Here is a 16,865-nt window from a genome sequence, read left to right on the forward strand (position 1 = left end):
ATTTAATCAGTTTTTCCATTAATAAAAGGTTATTATTACACTTTCTGTTCTGCAATAGAATCCTGCTGGGAAGGATAGGTAAGTATTATGATTCCCAAACTTCTACAGTAACCTACTTTTTTACTCCAGGCCCTAATTAATAGACTTCAAATAGCACTTAATGGTTTTTATGTAGTAATCAAATTGCTTTGTGATTGGCATCAGTTATTTCTGAAATATTCAAGGCCTTAACTGGCACTTTTGCAAATGACAACAATGTGGGGTTTGCTGAATTAAGAAATTGCAACATGGGAGTACGGCAGACTATATATTTGAAGTAATTCTTTAAACAACTTTATAACTTAAATACCAAAGTTTACATGTCAAATACTACTTACTTATTGTGCTAAGAGTTTTTATTCTACAAAAGTAAATCTTTCTAAAAAAATTAAATTAAAAAATTCTAAGCACAATTTCAAGATGGGAAAATGTAGGACTTAATTTGTAGACAAAATAAAATCTGTAGACTTCTGAAACAAAACCGCCATTAACTCTAAAAACCAATGTGAATTAGAATTCAGGATACAGCAGTGGGACACAGTGACAGAATCTGGAGGTAAAGGCACCTCCGACCCCCGAATAAAAAGACCCTGAGCAGTGCTTATAGAAAACATGTACCAAACTATGTGATTAAAAGAAAAAAAAACAGAGGGTGGGGAGGGTGCTTAGGTGGCTCAGTCCATTAAGAGTCTGCCTTTGAACATTGGGGTGCATATGGCCCTTCTCTTCACTACATTGTCCACAATACCTAAATTGTGGAAGGAGCCGAGATGCCCTTCAACAGATGACTGGACTAAGATGTGGTCCATATATACAATGGAATATTACTCAGCCATCAGAAAGAACGATTACCCAACATTTGCAGCAACATGGACGGGACTGGTGGAGATTATGCTAAGTGAAATAAGTCAAGCAGAGAAAGACAATTATCATATGGTTTCTCTCATTTATGGAATATAAGAAATAGGAAAATCGGTAGGAGAAGGAAGGGAAGAATGATGGGGGGTAAACAGAGGGGGAATGAACCATGAGAGACTGTGGACTCTGGGAAACAAACTGAGGGCTTCAGAGGGGAGGGGGTGGGGGATTGGGATAGGCCGGTGATGGGTATTACGGAGGGCGCATAGTGCACTGGGTGTTATACGCAAATAATGAATCATGGAACATTGCATCAAAAACTGGGGATATACTGTATGGTGACTAATATAACAAAATAAAAATTATAAAAAAAAAAAAAGAGTCTGCCTTTGGCTCAGGTCATGGTTGGGACTGAGCCCTGCACTGGGCTCCTTGCTCAGCGGGGAGCCTGCCTCTCCCTCCCCCTCTGGCTGCCACTCCCCCTGCCTCACTCTCTCTCAAATAAATAAATAAAATCTTTTTTTAAAAAGTTCATTTTAATATGCAGTAAGTAGAATAATGAACAATGTCTGTCAGAACTGCCAACAAAAGAGGGACATTAGGGCTGACTACGGTTATTAGGAAGGTGTCAAGGAGAAAGTGAAACTTGAGATGGATCTGGAACTAGCAGTGCTTAGACAGTCCGAGAGGAAAGGGTGGACATGGAGACAGCAACAAGCTCGAGGAGGTTAAGACACAGTAGCGATAATACAGAAGGGATGAAGTAGGTGCTTCCTACTGGAGAGCAGACAGTCGTTCACTCAGTAACCCTGATGCTAGTCTAGGCACTGGGAACACAACACCCCTGCTCTCGTGGACCACACATTCTACCAGAAAAGTATGAGGAAATGAAGCTATAATAAGTGTGACAAAATCATGATGATTCTTGAATTGAAATTAAGCATCAGAATAATGATCCCCCACCTCAGCAACTACAGCGGAGAGCAGGTACAACCATCTGAAACTAACTTGTTAGGAGGAGGAAAAACTGAGAAGCTAGAGACATAACCAGTCACTGTGGAAGTTTAGTTGGGCACCCAAAAACCCTTCTTTATGTCCCTGGAGTATCAATACCTCTGTTTTCCACATAGAAAATTCTTTTTTTTTTTAAAGATTTTATTTATTTATTTGACAGAGATAGAGACAGCCAGCGAGAGAGGGAACACAAGCAGGGGGAGTGGGAGAGAAAGAAGCAGGCTCATAGTGGAGGAGCCTGACGTGGGGCTCGATCCTGTAACGCTGGGATCACGCCCTGAGCGTGAAGGCAGACGCTTAACCGCTGTGCCACCCAGGCGCCCCTCCACATAGAAAATTCTTAATCACTCTTTTGAAATACCTGTTCCTAACCTCTGCTACAAACTTTGCCTACCACTCTTTAGAAAGTATAAGAAATGCAATAACCCTATGCATTAAGCAGCTAATATTCAACAGGCCCTCTTGTTCAAGACCAATCTTCCTTCCTATATTGTGGCTTTTAGCCACTCTTGCCTTTCCTAGGACCTTGTACATCAGGTACTGCCACTACCCCGTCTCACCCACCACTGTCGCTCTCCTCACTACTAGTGGCTTTATGCAGAGTATACAGACATGCACAAGACGCTCTCACCATAAACCTATAGCCAAATAAACAATAATCTCAGCCCTATATCTTCTTCTAGAGTTCATTTTTATTTTATTTACCAAGCTCACCTATGTAAGCCCAGCTGTGATTTATCCTTGCTGTCTCTCCACTTCTGCCTCCAACAAGCTCACTCTCTGACCCGAGGTAACATGGCTTCTGCCCCACCACTGCTTCTGTTCTCAAAAAGCCACAAAGGCTAGAATCAACATAAATTAAAACTAAGTGTTTCTCTTACAATTTACTTTCTGAAAGAATCTAATGGCAGTTTTAAATTTTATCCAATTTTAAAGGCATGAATGTGTGCATAAAACATACCACCAAAAATGCATTTTAAAATGAAATGCTTATTACTGCAAAAAGAAAAACAACACTGACCTGCATTGGTACAGGTTCCTTAAGATAATACCCTTCAACAATTTGTTCTTTTCGATAGTGATCTATGATGTCCCCAATGCTGTTAAAATAAAAATTACTGACATTGACATAATTTGTCTTACAAAAAATGCAAATCTTCAACATACACAAAGACCCTGTTAGCAAGGATTATGTATTTGCAAGTGTTTTCCAAAGCATATAACCCAACTACATCAACAGTATATATGATTATAATAGTCACATTATTTTAAAAAAGCAAGAATTCATTTACAGGTCAGAATACCTGGGTCAGGGATTCCAATTTTGCATACACATACTCAAAGAGTCAGTATAAGTAAGGAAAGAATAAAAATCTACCTTTTTTTTTTTTAAAGATTATTTCTGAGGAATTGAGAAAGAACTGATAGAGAAATGGCATTTATATAGCAAGTTCAGGTAGATTTTAAGAATTTTTGTCATCAAAACACACATTCTGCTTTCATAACAATCAGATGAAGTTACATCATAAAACATTAACAGCAAGTAAAAGCAGAAACAAACAGAAGACCAGGAGCTAATTTTACATGTAGGATTATTGCTGCCACAGGAAAGGCTTATAGATGATTTTGATAAACAATGCTATAAAATATTCTTACTATCTGGGAAATTTTACTAATAAAACTGAAAATAAAATGGCATTATATAATGTACTTTAAGACGTATTTTAGCAGGGCATAATGAGTTTTCCAATATAAAAGTGTTTCTGTATAATCAGTAGGTCATTTTATTGTCCTGAATATTTAAATCCCAGACTTTTAAACTTTCGTTTAATATACTGGAGGAATGGCTATTTTAGGTACAGATAGGAAACATTTCTCAAAACAGATGTTGTTTAACCTTCCACTTGATTTTTTCCACACTTCTTCTGATGGAATTGAAACATATTTTATCTTTAGATATATATGTGTATATACACATACGCACACCCCTCTCTCCAAAGATACATATATACACACACATATATGTCTCCGAAGATAAAATGTCTTTGCTGTGCTACAAAATTAATTTAAACCGAATATAATGTTAAAAATAGCAAAAGAGAAGACCTGAAATGATTAATGAAAAAACAAGTATGAATGGATATGAACTAAATACCAGAGGCAGCATTTTACGCAAGGGGGAGGGGCACAAAATGAGACAAGTAAAAAGGTATTCACATTAAAAAAGACAAGGAGAGTTCTGAGTGTTTAAAGGAAAAATGTAATAAAACATATAAATCCAAAAATGTTGAAAGCAAAAAGAAAATCAGAGATGACTACATGTTTCAAAGCAAAAAGCATCAAATCTATAAAAAAACAGTAAATATCAAAGGTTTGACTCAGTAACTGTAAAATGCAATTGACCCTGTGGAGCATCTCAGCGTTTCAATGTAATTCTTGTCCACGAGCTGAAAGAACAGGACACTGTTGTGGAGTACAGTTCAGACTGCCCAAGAGCAAATTTAAAAGTACCTGACAACCAATCAGATATATTTTTACCAATGAGCTGGACTTTCAAGATATTTTTTTAAAAAGTTACTTTAGTTCATATTCTGCCCAGATATACCTAACAGTCACAACAACCCAGAATTTCCTAGACATTCCTTGAAAGTTTTAGATATGAAATCAGATAGATTTACATCTCAGAAAACTAAAACATGTTCACTATCCATCTGTGAAATAAATGTGATTTTCTAGAGATACTATATCCTATACTTTCATTTTAGTAATTTAAAATAAAAATGAAACCATGTCTCTCCTTGAACCTCCTAGATAAATGTTAGTAATCTTCAAGGTCTGACCAAAATCCTTCCTCTCTCTCCCTTCTCATCACTACCTCAACTGCTCTCTTTCCACTGAGTCTCTTATGCCCATGTGTACAGCCCTGAACTCATCACAGTCAGCCAACCATCTGCTCTCATAGACCTGTACCTCACAGACCTTTCTCTTTAATGTATGTGCACAGGGTCTGTACAATATATTTCAAAAAGTAAACTCGTTAATAAATGTTTGAATTATACCTGCTGTTAAATGCTTCTCCTGCTTTTCTAAGTTATAATATAGGAATGATAAGTTATGTCTCGACAAAGCAGTTTCTAAATGAAACAGACTTAAGTGCTACTGCTCTTTACCAAAAGACTAATGTAGAATTAATGGGGAGAAAAGACAGTAGAGTGTGGCTCTGTTATATAGATTTATTGGATAATCCAACTTAACACTTACATATCTAAAAAGTAAGTGATAATCACAAATGTCTATCTATTTAAGTTCATTTATTTCTTCCTAGTAATCTCTACACCCAATGTGAGGTTTGAACTCACAACCCTGAGATCAAGAGTGGCATGCTCTTCTTAACTGAGTCAGCCAAACACCCCACAAAGGTTTATCTTCTGAGATTTACTTTATTAAAACTGACACTAATTCTGTAATGGAATATATTTCCATGCTGAAATATGTATTTCCAAACAACTGTAAAACTGCCCTTTTCCAGCATCAGATTTACATAATTGTAGCTTTCTTTGAAAAAAAAATTTTAATATTAATACTAGAAACAATACTTCTGAACTTAACCAAATGAACATATCTATTAAGAAAATTCGTGTGTGGGGGAGCACCTGGGTGGCTCAGTCAGTTGAGCATCAGATTCTTGGCTTCAGCTCAGGTTATGATCTCATGAGTCGTGAGATCAAGCCCCACATTGGGCATCACACTCGGTGGGGAGTCTGCTTGAAAGATTCTCTCTCTGCCCCTACCCCTACTTGTACATGCTCTCAATCGCTTGCTAGATATCTAAAATAAATAAATAAATGTTTTTTAAAAAAGAAAAAATTGGGGGGTTAGGGTTAATGATCATGGCCACAAAATTAACACGTATTTAAAAATTTTTAAGTCATCATTTTGTAAGCAGACTAATAATTTTGCAGTAATTTAGAAAGAAATATACTTCAAATATTTCTTTCTTCCCGCTTCATTCTGGTCTTTACCAATAAAAAGGTCAACCTTTATATATTTTATAGACTTGCTTCCATTATGTAGGAAGAATTTTCATTTGGCAGAATGCATATCATAAGGAAATTTAAGTCAGTAAACTTCCCTGAAAATAAATCTATGTAAATTATTTTATCTTTAAAAGTTTCCAGGTAGATATTTATCAATTCAGTTAAGAATATGTTTTCAATTTACAGTTTTATATATTCCAAGTCCCGAGAAAACTGGAAAACGGGAAAAAGTAATTTACCTTCATAAAGAGCTAAAATTGCAGCTAGCTAGATTTTCACTGAGGATGTCCAGATTGGACTATTAATGTAGAAACCACTCAAGCAGCTTTTTTGTATGATGATGTGCAAAAGAACCCAAATGTCTAGACTCACATCTTCCACTTGATGTCTCCTAACTGTTCTCATAACCGTGGGCCTTCTGGCAAGCAACTACAACTTGTTTTTTTGTTTGTTTGTTTTGTTTTCTAAGATAAACCAGCTGCTGGATCTCTATACCCTCAAAGGTCAAGCTGGAATTAAGAGAAATTCTAAATGGGATGGAGAATCCTGCTGTGGTATTAAGGGATTAAACTAGGCAAATACCATCATTTTAGTTTCTAAAAGCCTCCAAAAGAGGAAGACAATGCCACTCTAGAGTTATCTAGTATGGAAAATTCTTTACATTAGGAAAAATAAAAAATGAAAGATTTCCTTCTAATAAAAAAAAAAAAAAAGCTGAGACTCTATCATATGGCTTCTCTATTAACTTATTTTCCTGCTTCAGTGACTGAAGTTCATTCTGAGCTTTGGGATAATCAATGAGTTCACTATAATTTTTAAAATAAGAAGTAGGAACCAGTAATTACAAACAAGAAATATCAACTTGAGAACAACCCAATTACGTGGGAAATATTTGTAGTAAAGTCCCTGTTTACTCTTCAAGAACTTTTTCTTCCTATTAAAATGTCTTGGGGCGCCTGGGTGGCTCAGGCAGTTAAGCATCCCAGATTCAGGGTCCTGGGATTGAGCCCCACATCAGGCTCCCCACTCTCCCTCTGCCTGCTGCTTCCCCTTGCTTGTACTCTCTCTCTCTCAAATAAATGAATAAAATCTTGAAAAAAAATAAAATAAAATGTCTAATAAATGAATGTAATATATTTTCTTTTTCTTAGAACAAATGTTTTGCTATACTACAGTTAAGAACTTAGCAAATTTGGTATAAATAGTCTGCATATAATCAACAAGCACATAAATTATATCGGAAGAAAACAAATTATAGTTATTAACTTATATTCATGTTTGACACTGTGAAGAATCCTTGGACATGACTACTACTAAATTATATTAAAGGCCTTATAATTTTAAATTCTAAAAAGTCAGACACTTTTATACAATTTTGAATCTGATACACTGTGTTATTGAAATTTCAACTATTTTTGCCAAAAGTAAAAGATAACTAAAATTTCTCACAACTCACCTGTTATAATATCGGCCTCCCATCATAAACTGATTGTTTGGTGTTGGACATATTTTAAATCGCTGAATATTTTCATTGGTCCGAAAGTAAAGTGAATAGTCACCAGGAGTATTATCTGAGGGCCTCACAAGAAAACTGCATACTTGGCCAACTGTAAAAATTAAGCTGTTAGTTTTATTTCCTAATTATCAAATAAAAAAAGAAATAGTGTTAAGTAATGTAATTATAAAGTACATTTAAAAGTCATAAACATATATAACTTTTCACCAGGAACTTGTTTTATAATAAAGACAATTTTAATACATTTTTATATTTTCTAGTTTATGAGTCACAACCACCCATGATGTTGCATGTGTGTATTATGTAAAAATAAGTCTGCAGCTGTGATTTCTGGTTAATAATGTCTATACCTGTCATGACTTCGAAAGAATAATCTAACCACAGGTGGAGGACACTGGCTAAATGGGTACATTCTATTTGTAAATCCTCTTAATAAGAAAAGTCTAAAAAAAGTTAATTTTGTTTAGGAATACTCTGTATTTAATCAATGCTTCTGATTAAATATTAAAAAGTAATAACTGTAATAAAACAGTACCAACACTTACAAAGGTAGATTCAAAATGAAATATGTGTGTACCTTATTAAAATAAATACATGTACACTACCTTTCATTTAATAGGTAAGAACCTGAAAAGTCATATAGAAACAAATTATCATATATTAAAGATTTTCACACTAACTTTAGAGAAGGTTTTTTGATATCTTCAGTTGGCAGTGACTCAACACCAAAACGCTTTGTCTTTCCTCTGCCTTAAGTACTAATGACATAGAAAAGATCAAAACTTGACTGCTTTTAGGAAAACACATTGAACACTTAGAATATCAGATGCAATTCTTATGTAAATTACTAAGCGTTCCAATCATCTACCCAAGGCACTTACTACCAAGTAATTTCATGTTTAATACAAAAAATAGGAATTCATGCAAAATTGTGCATGCAAGTGCTTATGTGTACTGTTAACGGGAGAAAATCACCAGATTCTTAGAAGAGCACATGACCCAAAGAAAATAAAAAGTAACACAAAGAAATTAAATTTAGCTCCTTTCAACTTGAAGTTCATTAAACAAGAATGAGTCCCTCAAGTATTTGGTCATCCAAGTTCAAAAATATAAACTTATATTCAAAATTCAGTAAATTCACTAAAATAAATATTTTGGTCCCACTCTCAAAGCTGATAGCATGCCATTTCGGTTGAGCATCTGGTCTCTATTACTACCATATTCCATCATGATGTTCCTTAGTTTTAACCTACTTAACCTACATCTTCACAATAAAATCAAAAGATTTTAAAACTGCCTTAAATCTTCCAAAAGGGCCAAGTATTTATTACATTAAACTCCAATGCTACAGTTCAAAACAGTAATTCAGATAACATCTTTAATAATCAGTAGTTTACTCACCATATACAGAAGCTATCAAATATTGGTTGTTTTTAAAGAACTAGGATTTCTACATTATAGATTATGGCTTAAACTTGTGTCATAATGTATGGCTTATGAAAAAGATATTTAGAGGGCGCCTGGGTGGCTCGGTCATTAAGCATCTGCCTTCGGCTCAGGGCGTGATCCCGGCGTTCTGGGATCGAGCCCCACATCAGGCTCCTCCACTGGGAGCCTGCTTCTCCCTCTCCCACTCCCTCTGCCTGTGTTCCCTCTCTCACTGGCTGTCTCTCTCTCAAAAAAAAAAAAAAAAAAAAAAAGATACTTAGTAGTTATATTAATTCCATCTTAAATGGTAGGATAAATGATGACAGAATGGTTTTTAGTTTAAATAATAAACCCACAATACAAGTCAAATTTTACTTTGCATATCTCTATAACCAAACTTTAAAGAAATGTTAAAATTTAAATAAGGCCCAATTCTATAATTTCACAAGTGCACAAAGATAAATGCAAGAACATTTGCTGCAGCTGAACGGCAAAAAAATAAAACTACACATTACTCTAAATATAGATAATAAATTATGGTTTTTATATAACAGAAACTTATGGTCATTCAAAAGAATAATGAAAACTTATATAAGCAGACACAGAATGATCTCCCAAAATGTATCCTAACATGAAGAAAGTGTATCGCATGCTCCTATGAGTGTGTGTGTGTAGGGGTATGTTTAGGAGCGTGGATGGGAGATATAAACGGACACTGAAAATTTATAAAAATACAGGAAAAAAACTCAAATCTGGTGCTGCTTGTAGGGAAGAGAACACGACTGCAATAGAAAGAAACACACTTCACTGAATTTTATACTGCATGTATGTGTTCAACTAAAAAACACCAGATAACAAATACACCAGTTTCTCTGTGGTGCGCAAGAATTTACAGTATGTTTAGATACCAAATGAGTGCTAAAGGCAAAATGGATGATAAGTGGTCAGTTTTTAAATAAAGAGTGAATATACAAGTACCTGTCATTAGTAAGTTATAAGCTTCTTGTTTGGAAATTTTCCCATGGAACCATCTTAAAAAGAGAACAAATTAAATATGTAAATCTAATGTCCTTTTTGCTGTTATACAATCAAAACTAAACAACCAGCACAAGTTTAATTCAAGCTGATATAATGAAATAAAAGCAAATACAACTGATCAAATTATCTCATCCTTTTTACATTTATGTTATCGCACTTTGTAAACATACATAATTTCAACAAAATATAGAAAAATAAGGGACTAATATGAATTATAATTTCCATATTAATTAACAATACAAGGACAGTAATGATTTTAATTCTGATAATGAGAAACTGTTACATGTTTACACCATAGCTAGTGTTCCCTTTTCTTTGTATTAGGAGGGAGGGCTGGTACAGGTAGAGCCCACTACAGAATTATCCAGAAAAAGAAATCAGCAAATGAATTTTCCTCTCATTACTCTCAAAGTGAACTTTCCCTACAATAGGAGGTAAGTTCTCTCTTGAAAGAAAATAGACATGGCTGACTGATACTTTCCTTAAAGTCAGAAAGTAAGATTGAGTGATGACAGAGAATAAGTATCAGCATCAAGGACTGAAATTAAAGAATGACTTAGCATTCCTAATTCTATTTGAGCTAATGCCGTAACAAATTACATGGCTAGAGTATTTAGTTTCTGTATACTTAAGCATTTAGAAATTATCATAAATGGCATTATAGTCAAGATCCACTACATATAATAACTAAAGTATTTAAATTTTACCTTAGAATAAAATGACACATCTGATTTTAAAAATTAATTATTGGTAATAAATTTCTTAAAATCTCCTCTCATTTACCTGAAGGACTATTATCTAGCTCGCGGATTAATATCTCTTAATGCCAGGCTGACAACTCCAAATCACCCCTCTATCACTATGCCACAATTCATGGGATATACTCTATTAGTTTCGATAGTGGATCAAAAAGCAACTTGGAAAGTAAAAATAATACAAGACTAAAACAAAAGAAGAAGCAAGACCCATCCATACACTGCCTACAAGAGACTCACTTCGGACCTAAAGACACATGCAGAGTGAAGTGAAGGGACAAAAAAACATTTATCAGGCAAATGGAAGTGAAAAGAAAGCTGGGGTAGCAGTACTTATAGCAGACAAAATAGGCTTTAAAAACAAAGACTGTGACAGGAGAAAAGAAAGACATTATAAGATGATAAAAGGAACAATCCAACATGAAGATACAACAATTATAAATACTTAATGCACCTAACATGGGAGCTCCTAAATACACAGAGCAGCTATTAACAGACATAAAGGAAGAAACTAACAGTAATACAGAAACAGTAGGAGACTTAAACATCCCATTTACATCAATTAGGTGCATCCCTGATTCCAGGGATGCAAGTATGATTCAATATTTGCAAATCAATCAACATGATACATCAGAGTAATAAGAGAAATGATAAAAACCATATGATCATCTCAATAAATGCAGAAAAAACATTTCACAAAGTACAACATCAATTCATGATAAAACTCTCAACAAAGTAGGTTTGGGGGGATGTACCCCAACAATATAAAGGCCATAGATGGAAAACCCACAGCTAATATCATACTCAATAGTTACAAACTAAAAGCTTTTCCCTTAAGATCAGGAACAAGACAAGGATGTCTACTCTTACCACTTTTATTCAGTGGAGTACCAGAAGTCCTAACTGCAGCAATCAGACAAGAAAAATAGAAAAAAAGGCATCCAAACTGGTAAGAAAGAAGTAAAACTTTCACTATATTTGCAGATGACAATGATACTATAAGAAAAACCCTAAAGACTCCACCAAAAAACTACTAGAACTGCTAAATAAATTCAGTAAGTCACAGAATACAAAATCAATACAGAGAAATCCATTGCATGTCTATACACTAATAAAAAGTAGGAGAAAGAAAAATTAAGAAAACAATCCTATTTACAATTGCATCAAAAATAATAAAATACCTACAAATAAACTTCAACCAAAGAGGTGAAAGACTGTATTCCAAAATCTATAAAACAATTAAAGAAACTGAAGATGAGACAAACAAATTAAAAGATATTCCACGTTCATGCATTGGAAGAACAAACGTTAAAATGTCCATATTACCCAAAGTAATCTAGAGATTCAACACAACCCATATCAAAATACCAACAGCATTTTTCACAGAACTAGAACAATCCTTAAATTTGTATGCAACCACATAACATCCTGAATAGCCAAAGCAATCTTGAAAATGAAGAACAAAGCTGGAGTTACCACAATCCCAGATTTTAAAATATACTACAAAGCTGTAGTAATTAAAAGAAAACAGACCCATAGGTCAATGGAAGAGAACAGAGAGCCCAGAAATAAACCCACGATCATATGGTCAATTAATCTATGACACAGGAAGCAAGAATATAGAATGGAGAAAAGAACATTCTGTTCAACAAATAATTTATAATAATTTATTTTTAAAAAAAAGGATAGCCATATGCAAAAGAATGAAACTGGGCCACTTATCTACACCGTATACAAAAATGAATTCCAAATGGATTAGAGACCTAAAAGTGAGACCTGAAACCAAAAAACTCCTTAAAGAAAACATCATAGGCAGTAATTTCTTTGACATCAGCCACAGATACATTTTTCTAGATATATCTCCTCAGGCAAAGGAAACAAAAGCAAAAATAAACTGCTGGGACTACATCAAAATAAAGTTTCTGCACAGTGAAAAAAATCATCACTAAAATGACAAGGCAACCTACTGAATGAGAGAAGATATTGGCAAAGGAGATATCTGATAAGGGGTTAATATCCAAAATATATAAAGAACTTCTAAAACTTAACACCAAAAAATAAACAATTCAATTAAAAAATGGGCAGAGAGGGGCGCCTGGGTGGCTCAGTTGTTAAGCATCTGCCTTTGGCCCAGGGCGTGATCCCAGGGTCCTGGGATCGAGCCCCGCATCAGGCTCCCTGCTCCACTGGGAGCCTGCTTCTTCCTCTCCCACTCCCCCTGCTTGTGTTCCCTCTCTTGCTGGCTGTGTCTCTCTCTGTCGAATAAATAAATAAAATCTTTAAAAAAAAAAAAAATGGGCAGAGAGCCTGAATAGACATTTTTCCAAAGAAGATACACAAATAACCAATAGACACATGAAAAGACGCTCAACATCACTTATCATCAGGGAAATGCAAATCAAAAGCACAGTGAGATTACTGCTTCAATTTCCTTGCTTGTTATGGGGCTGTTCAGGTTTTCTATATCTTCCTGGTTCAGTTTTGGTAGTTTATACGTCTCTAGGAATGCAACCATTTCTTCCAGATTGTCTAATTTGACAAAACTGGCATATAGCTGCCAATTTTGCTTATAGTTGCTCATAATATGTTCTTGTAATTGTTTGTGTTTCTTCAGTGTTGGTTGTGATCTCTCCTCTTTCATTCATGAATCCCCCAACAAACAAGAGCCCAGGACCAGATGGCTTCCCACAGGAATTCTACCAAACATTTAAAGAAGAATTAGGGGCGCCTGGTTAAGCGTCTGCCTTCGGCTCAGGGTGTGATCCTGACGTTATGGGATCGAGCCCCACATCAGGCTCCTCTGCTATGAGCCTGCTTCTTCCTCTCCCACTCCCCCTGGTTGTGTTCCCTCTCTCGCTGGCTGTCTCCATCTCTGTCAAATAAATAAATAAAATCTTTAAAAAAATAAAAAATAAATAGAGAAGAATTAATACCTATTTTTCTGAAACTGTTCCAAAAAAAATAGAAATGGAAGGAAAACTTTCAAACTCTTTTTATGAGGCCGGCATTACCTTGATCCCAAAACCAGACAAAAACCCCACCACCAAAAAGGAGAGTTACAGACCAATACCCTGACAAACACGGATGCATAAATTCTCACCAAAATACTAGCCAACAGGATCCAAGAGTACATTAAAAGGATTATTCACCACGACCAAGTGGGATTTACTCCTGGGCTGCAAGGTTGGTTCAACATCCACAAATCAACCAATGTGATACAATATATTAATAAAAGAAAGGTCAAGAACCATATGATCTCTCAATAGATGCAGAAAAAGCATTTGACAAAGTACAACATCCTTTCCTGATTAAAACTCTTCACAGTGTAGGGGCAGAGGGCACATACCTCAATATCATAAAAGCCATCTATGAAAAACCCACAGCGAATATCATTCTCAATGGGGAAAAATTGAAAGCTTTTCCCCTAAGGTCAGGAACACGGCAGGGATGTCCACTATCACCATGCTCTTGAACATAGTACTAGAAGTCCTAGCCTCAGCAATCAGACAACAAAAAGAAATAAAAGGCATCTGAATCGGCAAAGAAGAAGTCAAACTCTCACTTTTTGCAGATGATACGATACTTTACGTGGAAAACCCAAAAGACTCCACCCCAAAACTGCTAGAACTCATACAGGAATTCAGTAAAGGATATAAAGTCAATGCACAGAAATCAGTTGCATTTCTGTACACCAACAAGACAGAAGAAAGAGAAATTAAGGAGTCAATCCCAATTCCAATTGCACCCAAAACCATAAGACACCTAGGACTAAATCTAACCGAAGAGGCAAAGAATCTGTACTCGGAAAACTACAGAACACTCATGAAAGAAATTTAGAAAGACACAAAGAAATGGAAAGACATTCCATGCTCATGGATTGGAAGAACAAATACTGTTAAAATGTCTATGCTACCTAGAGCAATCTACATATTTAACATAATCCCTATCAAAATACCATCAACTTTTTTCACAGAAATTGAACAAATAATCCTAAAATTTGTATGGAACCAGAAAAGACCCCAAATAACCACAAGAATGTTGAAACAGAAAACCAAAGCTGGTGGCATCACAATTCCGGACTTCAAGCTCTATTCCAAAGCTGTCATCATCAAGACAGTATGGTACTGGCACAAAAAGAGACACACGATCCATGAAACAGAATAGAGAACTCAGAAACGGACCCTCAACTCTATGGTCAACTAATCTTTGACAAAACAGGAAAGAATATCCAATTGAAAAAAGACAGTCTCTTCAACAAATGGTGCTGGGAAAATTGGACAGCCACGTGCAGAAGTATTAAACTGGACCATTCTCTTAAACCATACACAAAAATAGACTAAAAATGAATGAAAGACCTAAATGTGGGACAGGAATCCATCAAAATCCTAGAGGAGAACACAGGCAGCAACCTCTTCAACCTTGGCCACAGCAACGTCTTGCTAGACACATCTCCAAAGGCAAGGGAAACAAAGGTAAAAATGAATTATTGGGACTTCATCAAGATAAAAAGCTTTTGCACAGCAAAGGAAACAATCAACAAAACCAAAACACAACCAACAGAATGGGAGAAGATATTTGTAAATGACATATCAGATAAAGGGTTAGTATCCAAAATCTATAAAGAACTTCTCAAACTCAACACCCAAAGAACAAATAATCCAATCAAGAAATAGGCAGAAGACATGAACATACATTTCTGCAAAGAAGACATCCAAACGGCCAACAGACATATGAAAAAGTGCTCCATATCACTTGCCATTGGGGAAATACAAATAAAAACCACAATGAGATACCACCTCACACCAATCAGAATGGCTCAAATTAACAAATTAGGAAACAACAGATGTGGGCAAGGAGGCAGAGAAAGGGGAACCCTCCTACACTGTTGGTAAGAATGCAAGCTGGCGTAGCCACTCTGGAAAACGGTATGCAGGTTCCTCAAAAAGTTGAAAATAGAGCTACCCTACAACCCGGCAATTGTACTACTCAGTATTTACCCAAAAGATATAAATGTAGTGATCCGAAGGGGCACCTGCACCCCAATGTATAGCAGCAATGTCAACAATAGCCAAAGTATGGAAAGAGCCCAGATGTCCATGGACAGATGAATGGATAAAGATGATGTGGTGTATATATATATACACAATGGAATATTACTCAGCCATCAAAAAAGGAACTCTTGCCATTTGCAACAACGTGGATAGAACTAAAGGGTATTATGCTAAGCAAAATAAGTCAATCAGAGAAAGACAATTATCATATGATCTCACTGGTATGTGGAATTTAAGAAATAATGCAGAGGACCATAGGGGAAAAGAGGAAAGAATGAAACAAGATGAAACCAGAGAGGGAGACAAACCATTAAGAGACTCTTAATCTTAGGAAACAAACTGAGAGTTGCTAGAGGCCAGGCAGGTGGGGGGATGGGGTGGTTGGGTGATGGACACTGGGGAGGGTATGTGTTGTAGTGAGCACTGTGTGTTGTGTAAGACTGATGAATCACAGACCTGTACCCCTGAAACAAATAAAAATTATATGTCAAGAATTATTTTTTAAAAAATCATCAAAAAAAAGCACAATGAGATATCAGCTCATACCTATCAGAACGGCTAGAATCAAAAAGACAAGAAATAATAAATACTGGCAAGGATGTAGAGAAAAAGTATCCTCGTGCACTGTCGGTGGGAATGCCAATTTGTGCAGTCACTATGAGGAAAACAGTATGGAGGTTCCTCAAAAAATTAAAAACAGAATCATCATATCCAGTAATTCCATTACTGGGTATCTACCCACAGAAAATGAAAACACTAATTTAAAAACATATATCCACTCCCATGTTTACTGCTGCACTATTTACAGTAGCCAAGACAGATAAATGGATAAAAAAAGATGGGGTGTGTGTGTATGTGTGTATATGTATGTGTGTGTGTGTGTGTGTGTGTGTGTGTGTGTGTGTGTGTAATGGAATATTACTCAGCCATTAAAAAAAAGAATGAGATTTTGCCATCTGTAACAACATGGATGTACCTAGAGGTATAATGCTGAATGAAGTAAGTTAGAGAAAGACAAATATCATATGATTTCACTCAGGTCTGGAATTTAAGAAACAAAACGAACAAACAAAAAAAGAGATAAGCAAAAACACTCTTAAATACAGAGAACAAACTGATGGTTGCCAGA

The 16,865-nt window shown here is 35.5% G+C and overlaps 1 protein-coding gene across 3 annotated transcripts in view; it reads right to left on the reverse strand.

The window, feature by feature from the left end:
* Positions 1–16,865, reverse strand: part of RASA1 (RAS p21 protein activator 1) — a 114,660-nt gene that overhangs the window by 33,902 nt on the left and 63,893 nt on the right. For all 3 annotated transcript variants that reach the window (XM_040622114.1, XM_008700853.2, XM_040622115.1), the window contains exons 7-9: positions 9,871–9,923; positions 7,405–7,555; positions 2,933–3,011 (exon numbers count right to left, since the gene is read on the reverse strand). In XM_040622114.1, the coding sequence (XP_040478048.1) occupies positions 2,933–3,011; positions 7,405–7,555; positions 9,871–9,923 (283 nt within the window). The remainder of the gene's footprint in view (positions 1–2,932; positions 3,012–7,404; positions 7,556–9,870; positions 9,924–16,865) is intronic.

Source organism: Ursus maritimus, unplaced genomic scaffold (genome assembly GCF_017311325.1).
Source record: "Ursus maritimus isolate PB19 unplaced genomic scaffold, ASM1731132v1 scaffold_5, whole genome shotgun sequence".
NCBI classification, from domain to species: domain Eukaryota; kingdom Metazoa; phylum Chordata; class Mammalia; order Carnivora; family Ursidae; genus Ursus; species Ursus maritimus.